This window comes from Carettochelys insculpta, chromosome 1 (genome assembly GCF_033958435.1).
Source record: "Carettochelys insculpta isolate YL-2023 chromosome 1, ASM3395843v1, whole genome shotgun sequence".
NCBI classification, from domain to species: domain Eukaryota; kingdom Metazoa; phylum Chordata; order Testudines; family Carettochelyidae; genus Carettochelys; species Carettochelys insculpta.
This window is the reverse complement of record NC_134137.1, coordinates 349221596-349232390: the sequence shown is the minus strand read 5'-3', so window position 1 is coordinate 349232390 and position 10795 is coordinate 349221596. Positions and strand designations below refer to the sequence as shown.

General features: G+C 39.3%; 1 protein-coding gene across 4 annotated transcripts in view; it reads right to left on the bottom strand.

Moving 5' to 3' along the window:
* Positions 1–3415: 3415 nt before the first annotated feature.
* CERK (ceramide kinase) overlaps positions 3416–10795 on the bottom strand; it is a 131985-nt gene continuing 124605 nt past the window's right edge. For 3 of the 4 annotated variants that reach the window (XM_075015922.1, XM_075015932.1, XM_075015940.1), the window contains 3 exons: positions 9818–10026; positions 8595–8803; positions 3417–6692 (listed from right to left, as the gene is read on the bottom strand). In XM_075015922.1, the coding sequence (XP_074872023.1) occupies positions 6602–6692; positions 8595–8803; positions 9818–10026 (509 nt within the window). In that variant the 3' untranslated portion in view covers positions 3417–6601. Of the gene's footprint in view, positions 6693–8594; positions 8804–9817; positions 10027–10795 lie in introns of all 4 variants that reach the window. The other variant, XM_075015913.1, reaches the window with a different exon arrangement.

The window sequence follows — 10795 nt, the reverse complement described above, 5'->3', positions numbered from 1 at the left end:
CTCCCATCCCTAGGACTGTGCATCCCATGCCTTCTAAACCATGGGGACTCTTTCAGATACCTCCCAGGGATTGTATCAGCCCCAATTATCTCTGCTGTATCACCTGTGGAGAGATGCCGAAAGCGTTAGTTAACTCCACTGGAATTGGAGAGACTTGAACTGGTTTTCTCCTTCTGGAGGTAACATGCTTCCAGTTCTCCTCCTTGTTTTGGGTAGCCTGCTGTTCCTGCAGTATTATCTGTTGCCTTCCATCCAGAAAGTCTTCACCCTCTCTGATGGACCTGAGGGTTGATATTTGTGTCTCAAGTCCTTTAACCTTCTCTTCTAAAATGGCTACCAGCTTGCACTTCGTACATAGCAAATCCTTTCTATCGTTCGGGAGGAAGACAAACATGGCACATGACATGCAGGTCACAACAACAGACCTCTCACCAGCCATATCACTCTCCATTTTTTCCCTTTACAGAGATCCCTTGTTTGTTTCTAGGGCCACCTTGAAGGGCACAAGAGAAACACTGTATAAGAAAGGTAAAAACAGGTATTAGGGCTCCTCCCGAAGGCGAACTCCCAGGCAAACCCCCCATTAGCTGCTCCTGTTCGCTGCTCACAGGGTTCGCTGGGGCTGCCTTCTTATAGAGCTGCTAGCTGGTTAGGCCCAGCTCAAACCTTTGCCTCCAATCTAATCAGCCCTTGAAGGCCCACCTGGAAGGAAGCTCTCCCAATTCACACCTTGCAAACTTGCCAAACTGCCAAACACGTTTTCCAGCTGCCCCTCTCTGCAAAACAGATGCTCAGGCACACAGGCAGCTATGCAAACTGCCCCTCACTGCAAAATGAAACAAATGCACAGACACCACAGACAGAAATTCAACCCACCAGCTCACAGCACAGCCCCCCAAACTACCTACTATATAGGGCAGGGAAAGTGATAGCACCTCACACCTGGGGTGCATCTACACTAGCTGGCTACTTCGAAGTAGCTGACACAACATCGAAATAGCACACATCGCATCTACATGCGCCATGCGCTATTTCAACGTTGAAATTGATGTTTGGCGGGGAGATGTTGAAATCACTATTCCTATCTGAAGATGGGAATAACACCCTTCTTTGACGTTCAACGTCAAAGTAGGGCGTGTGTAGACGATCCACATCCCACTTCATCGAAATAGTAGGGTCCTCCACGGCGACCATCAACTGAGGGGTTAAGAGACGCTCTGTCCAGCCTCTGCGGGGCTCTATTGTCGCCATGTGCAGCAGCCCTTAGCCCAGGGCTTCTGGCTGCTGCTGCTGCAGCTGGAGGTCCATGCTGTGAGCAAGGGGTCTGCAACTGGTTGTTGGCTCTACTGACCTCATGCTGTGCAGCCTAAGTGTGTCTGGGAGGGGCTTTGCTGGCCCCTTTTTTTGATGGGGAGCGCTTGCGTGTGTGTGTGTGTGGACGCTCCACATTTCCTTCCGGTGTGGCTCCTTTCGGCGTTCCCCGTTGCTACTTTGACGTTGAACATTGATGGCATCAGCCCTGGAGGATGCGTAGACAATACGCGTCGAATTGGCCTATTTCAATGTCCTTACTTCAAAATAGGCTACTTTGATGTAGCATGCTAGTGTAGATGTAGCCCTGAGGTTCCAACCCCAGGTTTTGAAAACATGGAACAAAAGGTGATCTATTTGAAGACCCTATACCAGGGGCCAGCAACCCCCCAGCACATGAGCTGATTTTCACTGGCATGCGAGGCAGGAGCTCAGCCCTGCCCCTCCCCTCCCATACAGCAAAGAGCTTGCTCAGAGCCATGCCACCAGTGGATTAACGAGACCAGCTAATGCTACCAACCACCATCTAAACGGTAAAGTTCTGCATCATTATTTATTCATTAATGAAGCTGTTACAAGTAGGACTATTAGTGACTTCAAAAAGCATTACTGGCACTCAGACCGTACATAGAGGTCAAAAGGTCACATTTCAGTACTCTGCCTCAGAAAGGTTGCTTGACCCCTGCCCTATGCAAGTGTGCACAGCCCTTTCAGCAACAGGCAGGTAACTACCAGTGAATCATGTTACAGATCACGTCTCTGGTGGCATATTACTCGGCTTCAAGCAGTTTTCACTTACAACTGATTCAGCTCTAGCACTTGTTTTGGTTTGAGCAGGTTGACCTTTATATATAAAACTTTACAGATAAATACTATACAGATATTACAGTGATAGGCACTTTGGAAAAACAGCAAATAGTAGGCAGAAATAAAGGAAATAATAAGAGGACAGATGGTGTCTCTCACAAAAAGAATTCTGAGATGTGTATTCTCATTCTGGGCTTAAGTTTCCAGATGGGACGTACAGGAAAGATGTTTCATTTTGCAGTATTAAACAGTGGTGGAGTTACTTATTATAGTGACATTTTAAACGTTCATGTTTTTAAGACTGATGTCTGAAGATATTTTCTGTACTCAATAGTTTTTCGTTCACTTTGGTATTACAAATTAGAAGTACAATAGAGTTTGTGCATTAAAATTGCACTGCATCTAAAAATTTGCCTTTTTGTTTGGCTATTTTTCAGCATACAGCTAATAAGTTATTTAACAAGACTCTAGTTATCAGTAGAAGGCTAAGTCCTGAAAAGTTAATTGCTAGAAGTTGCTATTGGCGTTGTGGCAACAGCGTGCAAACTCAAAGAATCAGCAGATAGCCACACATTGTCTTAGTAAAGGAATTTATACCAGATTGTCCATGTTTTTCTTGTAGCTGACTTTTGGGAGGGGTTACTGTTAGTCATATGTATAGTCTACACAACAGAGAGACTAGGTGAGCTCAGTAACATGTTATTGGACCAAATTCATATTGTCATTTGTTATCCATGCATGCTGCAACCAACTTTATGGATTTGTTGTGCTCATTTCTCTCTCCACTGCCAATCAATAGGGCTACTAGCCTCAAAATAATACATCAAATGAAAAAATGACTATTAACCAGCAAATGATCTGAGAAGTGCATTAACTAAAATATATGTTTTTTTTCTGGTTTTTAATTCCTGGTGAATCATCAGTACAATGACTTAGTTGAAATGTGGAACATAATTTTTATTTCATATGCAAACATTCTTCAGCTCTCAGACTATGACAGAGATACCAATGTCTATGGTGAACGACAGATGTCAGGACTTTAAGAAACGATCTATGGTCAAATTACTTTTTCAGCAATGTCACAAAGCTTCCAAAATATGTTGGGAACTTCAGAGTCACCACCCATAAAAATGAAATCCACTGGCTAATTTGCCAGTTCCCTGTTTTTTTAATTTTGCAAATAATCGTATCTGTACTGGCAGGTTCACATGCATAATGAATGATGCATGCACTTCTGTATTTGTTGCTCTGCACCAAACTGGATATATAGTAACAATGATACTATTTTGAATTAAGATCTCCCACATGGAAGCCTGTTAATTCTGTCTTTGGCTACCTCTGCTTACACTGGTGTCAACTAACTCTTGCTACCACAAACCTACATGGAGGTGGGTGAATAGGTTAGTACTAAAGTTTTGATTGTTCACTTTACATAGCTTATCCTGAATTTTGAAGATCTTCTGTGCAGATCAGAGTGGCTGAAGTGTAGGGGAATTAGCTTTGCTAAAATAGGGCAGACTCAAATCTGTAGAAAAAGAACAGACTCGAGCAAACGTATAACAGAAAACCAGCCATATGGTGTACATCATCTCTTTATTTTTCAGAAGACTTCACTTCAATGCGTCAGAACAAAACATACTTTTCGCATCTTGAAGCCAGCAAGATTTAAAAAGTTAAACTTCTAGTTTTTCCATCTGTAATTTCCGTATTGAGATGTTTTTAGAAAAGGACAATCAATTCCAGTATCAATGAAGAAACAAGTAGACACTACTTACACAGCTCTCTTTGCTTAAAAAATATACAAACATATCACACAACCACACATGGTGCTTTAGTAGTACAATAAACTACAAAGACATTTTTAGAGGAAACAATAAAGTTTGTCAATTATCTACATTTTTGCTATGTTGTAACAGCCCAGTTATTTTTTTCATTTACTTTCCATCTGTTCAGAGCACAACTCCCTCTGTGCTTTTCCTTTGTGGCTTGCTCCTCACGCAAGTGCCCTTTAGAATAGGATTCTTTTGGAAACACTATAAACTCGGCCATGCCGAGACTGCAAGCTTCTATCGACAAAACTTCTGTCGACAGACGTTTTGTCGGCAGAGTGTGCGTCCAAACTGCCGATCTCTCAGAAGAGATCTGCCGGTCAGGAGCATTCTGTCAACACCCCTGTACATCACATTCCATAAGGAAGAAGGGATGCCTTGACAGAGGGGTTTTTCCAACACTTGTCCCTGTGTGGATGGGCCAAGTGTTGGAAAAGCCTCTCCTGACAGAACTGTTTGCAGAAGATATGCAAATCGCAGTCTAGACATAGCCAAAGGTTTTCAGTGTACGTTCTTGACAGACCTAGGGCTTTTTACTCCCAAAAATCTCTTTTCTCAGCCTTACATCTGTGATCTGGTGCAGCTGGATAATGCTCACTTCTGAGCACATAAATCATAGTTCTGACTGGCTGGTACAAAAACTTCAGAACATGATCAACATCTCTATCTGATCATGAGCTGAATGTGCCACATCCACAGTGCCTACCCAAGGCTCAAAAGAATTGGACTTCCCTCTAAATGGTCTTGACTAAGTCACAGAAGTGGACACCTTACTTTTACATTAAACTGATACTTTTACAAAACATGGATTTGTAAAACTTACTTACTGTATTTCCAGAGGAGTTTTTATTTCAAATACCGTTAGTAAATGTGGCTTTAAAATATAGTGTATATAATGTTTGTATGTTAAATGAGTTTGAACATTGGTTCAATCAATTTTCCAACCATTCCCATTATAGAACAGTATAAAATAGTACTGCTTTTGGAAAAGTATTCAAGTATTTCACTGAAATAGTACATAATGAAAAATAGAGTCTAAGCTTTATATTATATTTTAAAGGAAAATAATTTGCATATGTTATCAGAACACTGCAGTACAAATATCATTATAGCAGTAAAACAGCATACAACTTAACAGTTACACTTAAACATAATTGCTTTCCACGGAAAAAAAAATCAGACATCTATGATAACGGTGCTTCAAGTGCTTCAGCAGTACTATAAAAATAATCATGGTCTAAATAATACAAACAGATGGGGGGAAAAACTAACAGCTAATCAACAAAAGCTTCAATAAATTATGTAAATACAGTACTGTTAGTTGTTCAGACACAAAACAAGCACAAACAGAACATTTTAAAGAAAAGCATAGGTCACCAAAAGGCAGCATACAGAAAGAGTATTAAATTCTGGTCTTCATTATGTAGATGTAAGACTGGAATGACAAAGGAAAATTCAGCCCCCAATCTATACTGATGTCAGATTTCAGCACAGAAGGGTTAATAAACAACTTAATATACAAATTAAAAATAATCATTCTGTATCTGTACAAGATAATCCATGTTCCTTGCTACAATAGCAAGCAACTAACACAGTGAATTTGTGATTTATCAAAGATCAGTTTTTCCTCATGACTTCATACAGCAAAAAGTTTTGTTCTACCTGTTTCCACATTTCACTAATTAAAACTACCTAAAACCTTGCAGTTGATTAAATTACATTTAAGCTGAACATTTGGCTTCCTATTCCTTAAAAAAAAAAAAAAAAAGTTTTGCCCTTTATAAAGAACTCTAGAAAGGGCTGCGCCGTTGTCATTGTTGAGGAGGCAATCTTTCTGTGTATTAATCACAAATACTTTAAAACAATGTAAAATTGGCTGGTGCTTTATAATATATTTATACTATCTCCCTTGCCTGTACCTTCCTGGTACTATAATATGGCTCTATGAGCTGCACGTGAGATATTTCACCTGCAGTACTTGGTATCAGCCCAATAGTTCATGAAAGCCTTTTATGATCCCACAAAGTTCCACGTAAGGGAGTTTATAAATACAGTCTGTAAAATCATGTATGATTTATATATAGATGTGCCTTTTATTTGTTAAAAATATTTCTAAACTCTTTAAAGAGTTACTTAAAGCCAGGAATATGTATTTGAATTGCATTGATAAGTTGCAGGATACAGTCAGAATCAAATAATGAAAGATCAAAAACTGAAATGAAGATGAAGTAAAAGAAGATATACTATCACTACTTTCCAGCATTTAATCACATGCATCTACAGAATAATTCTAGCGAAGCAGATCTTTTCAAACAGACATTGCAAATATCTTATTTTGATCTACTCCAAGGATGTGATTTCAAGGAAAGTACTCACAATACTTTAAGCACATCTATAACTGTTTTTGCAGCACAGCCAGTCATTTAGTTATGCAGAAAATATAATGAACATCAGTCATTATGAAAATGTAAGCCAATTAATCCTCATTGTGCCACACAACAAAATTTAGGTTTTTCTCAACGAGCTTCTGATGACTCAGAAGATTTAAAATCCTTAAAAAAATGTACACAGATGAAAATAAAATATTTATAAACTATTTTAACAATCAAAATGCTTTCCAATTTTAAAACATATTAACTTGAATTAAATTCATATCATTGCTCAACTGTACTCTGGCTGTAAATAGCTTCATCAACGTCCTCTTCTATTCCTCTTGCAAAAAGTTTTATTAACTGACAGTGAACCCTGGAAAATAAAGAGATCACGTATTACTTTTACAAAGTACTCACTTCTGCTGCAGTCCTAATTTGGAATCACTGTGCACTCCCTAGGACTGGTCAAATCGTTCAAGGCCACAGCACAAAACTATTGTGGGCACTCATCTTCTGCAGAGGATGTTAGCATAGTGGACTACATATTCACACGTTCACTAGTTCTGTAACCACCACTCCCTGGAGAGAGCATTCAATGGAAGTTTTGCAGAAGCAGACATCTGATGGGCCATATCTGTTTATGAACACCTCTATAAAATAATTTATTCATAGATTCGAAGGCCACAAGAGGCCATTGTGCTTGTCTAATAATCTGATTACTGTTCAGTGGAGCTCTATTTTATGGCAGACTTTGTACTGTATCTCTGCCTCCTTTTACCAATTACAATAAAACAGTTTTCCACTATCCCTGTCCCATCTGATCTGAACATTTACTAGTTGTAAATATATTTCTCTACCTGCCAAGGCAACATGTGACAAAGACCTCAAATCAGGGATACGTGACGTCTTCATGTAGATTAAAATAATATGGGATGGGTTCATTCCTTTGGAGATAGTAGTTTCTATCATTTCTGTCTTATGACCCTTTATTTCTGATGCAAGTCATTTTTAACAACAAAAGTAAAGGGATAATGAATATGTGTGGAATGTAAGTAACTCAAATGTACATGAATGACAGCCCTCAAAATGAAGGATAATTGAAGGATACAGATTAAAAAGAACAAAAGTTTCTTTTAAGGATAAATTCTATATATGCCTAAAAATGTGGCATAAAATAATGAAAAATATAAAAACAGCAATATAGATATTGTCAAGGCTTACATAACCTGTTGGGTAAGCTTGTGATGTTGCATGGGACTAGTTCCTCCCTAGCCCAAGTTAGCACCAGAAGTGCTTGAATCTTCATTTTGGAATCCTGAGAATTATTGAAACAACTAATAGCTACAGTAAAATTCTTTTAATTCAGCCTCTGATGGTTTGGCATCTTGCAAAAATAGTCCCATTTATGGAGATAACCTTGCAAAATTTGATGGTCTGGCATACAGAAGTCCCCCAAGATACACATGCCTCAAAATTCACGTAAGTCAGGGGGCTTGGATGGTGGGTTGGGACCATAGGAAGGGGCGGGGGGCTGGTGGCCACAGGCGCTCCTGGCCCACAGGCCTAAATATGGGACAATTCATCCCTTTTAATAAATAAGTAGGGATGCCTTTTTGGTGTCCCAAATATAGACCGTCCTGCCCAATATGGATGGTTGGTCACCCTATGAAGTGCGAGGAGCGCAGGGATGAAGAAGCTGGGGACCGCGAGGGAGTGGTGAAGAAGTTGGGGATGTGAGGGCGGGGGGCGAGGTGAGCTGCAGCTGGGTGCAGGGGTGGTGACGTCCAATAGTCCAGAAAATTTGATAATCCAGCACCTGTCTGGTCCTGGACGGGCTGAATTAAAGGAATTTTACTGTATTTAAACTTTTAGATGATGCAGGAAGAAACGGACTGAAGCATTTTCCTTTTCAACCACTGCTATTCAGGCATATTTACAACCTCTTTTACTTAGCAAACAAGAAGGCATATGAAGAAAAGCAAACAATCCCTGGTGTACATCCAAAAAATGAAATTCCTTTCAGGATGTGATCTGAAACATTTTCGTGTGCTCTAGTGCAACAGAAAGGATGCATTTAATACTTTCCTGTAAAGTATCTCATAAAAACCAAACACTAGTGTTCAACGTAATTCTTCATAAAGATTCCAAAAAGAATCACTGAATTCTTTAGGAATATAATGTCATCTATAACAGTCTTAAAACTGGCTGACTTAAAAGCAGGTAACTTAAAAGGATCTGCTTGCCAGAGACAGAACACACCTTGACAGTTACTCACCAAACTTCAATAGCCAAACTATCCAAAGTTTCTCCATCACAGTTCCAAATGCTGTTACTAAGATTACAGCAACAAGCTGGATGGTCGCTGCAGAACTGGCCAAAGTGTTTCTTTCCTATGTCCTTGACATCGCTCTCATTGTCTTCCACATGCTTTGATGTAAAATGAAACTTCTTCACTCGATAAACCTCTACAAATGTGAAGTCAAACTGTAAAGAGAAATTAAAACAGGCATTCTAGAAAGTATTTTACTTTAATTAATCAGTAAAGCTCAAACACAGAATGCAGAATTTCATTTTCAATGAGGTCTCCAATTTTCCACAGAGGCTGAATGTGGCATGAAATACAAGTGATATTTTTCTAATGTTACACTGTAACTTTATGGTTCTTTTCACTTCATCCTCCTGGATGTCAGGCCTTTTCTTTCATCAACAGAACATGGGTTTTCAATCGACTTTTTCCCTCAGGACCCTGCTCTTCCTTCTAGATAAAAAGGGGTAAATCCTGAAATTTTGTGTAGAAGGGGTCCCAAAATTATTTTATGTTGTGTCATAAGGTCGCAATATGAAAAAGACTGCAGTTTACTGCTACAACAGCCACTGATTCTAAATATCCTAAATATCCAGACCATGTACTTTTGCACTGACTTTTCTGCAAACCTCTCACTTGTAACCTTCCTGTGATAGTGGGGTCTAGAGATTGCCACAGCTAGAGAATACCACAGCAGCACAGGCACTTTGAAGGAGCTGGGAACATCAGGGGTAGGAGGAAAAAGCATTATTTTCCAAGTAGATAAAATCTTCTTAACTAGGTAACTCTACTGGAAACAAATGTGATAACTGAGAGATTGTCGTAATTGTCAGAGGCTTACACTGTGATAACATACATTTCTGTGGTTGGCGAGACAAACTTGTAGGTATATACAGGCATTTTGTGAGGGATGTGTTTTAAATACTAATGGTATCCAAAAGAAATCATGAAAAATTTAGGAAAGCCTAATATAATTACCAAAAGTTGAAATTTGGCTAAGGACACCATGGGGGAAGTCCTTGCTCTTATACAAAATGTCATGAGACCTTCAATTGTCACACATGGTCAAAATATCTCATCCAAAATGCATAAACATGCTCATTTATCAGTTCCATCACAAATTATATTTGTGCCAAATAGTTCTACCAGTATTTATACCCCATTTAGACCCTGGTCTTAGAAAGAGATAATACCTGATCATCTTGGTTTGTATGTCTGACAAGATACCGGAGAAAACTGAATCTGGAGCATTTGCGAACGAGAATGAGGTCAGTAGAGCCATCTGCCAAGTGAGCTGCTGGGGAAAGGCCTTTAGGACTCCGCGGACAGGCACAGCTCATATTGACTGCATTGATGGCCAGAAACTTTCCTTTAATAACCTTCCAATCTTCTCCTTCATCCTCTGAAGCACAAAGTCATGCATGTCATTAAGATTATTGTGAATATGCTTACAGGAGGAGAGAGATACAGCCATGCTTAGAAATTTCAGCTATTTAATAAATAAAAAATAATTACGTATATGTAATACAATGTGTTTTATGCATTTTATCATGCATTCACATATAATTGATACTGTAATATCTACTATTTCTTCCTACTACAGATTCTTTTCTGAGTCTACAGCACCTGAATGGTCAATGCACTTCTCCCTTATACCTGTTTGACACCTCTACCACATGAAGGTTTAATTCAGGTACCATATACTTAACAATCATGGAGTGTAATTAATCCATATGAAAGGGAAAAAAATGGTGCCCACTGGGGAAAAAAATGCACAACAGGAGACAGCAATTTTTGCAGTTTTATTTATTAAAATGTTGATCTTAGAAAACTAAGGATGTATGAGTGTCGGAGGGGTAGGTTTGCTGTTTCATTCGGTTTTCAATTTTTTCCCCATGACACAAAATGTACTAAAATAAATTGTAAAAAAGGCAGGAGTTCTGAGAGGGGCTTTCCTGGTCAAGGAGGGGGCAAACTACAGCACCTTCAGGTAAGTGGCTGCCTAGAGTGTGTGGGTGTTTGTGTTTGGGGGTTCTGGGCTTGTGTTTGTCTGTTTGTTTGGAGTTTGGAGTGCTGAGCTGTCTGTTTGAAAGGCCATGTGCTCAGGCTGGCAGTCGGAAGCTGTGAGCCTTGATTAGGTTTGAAATCTAAACCTCTGTGCTGATTGGACA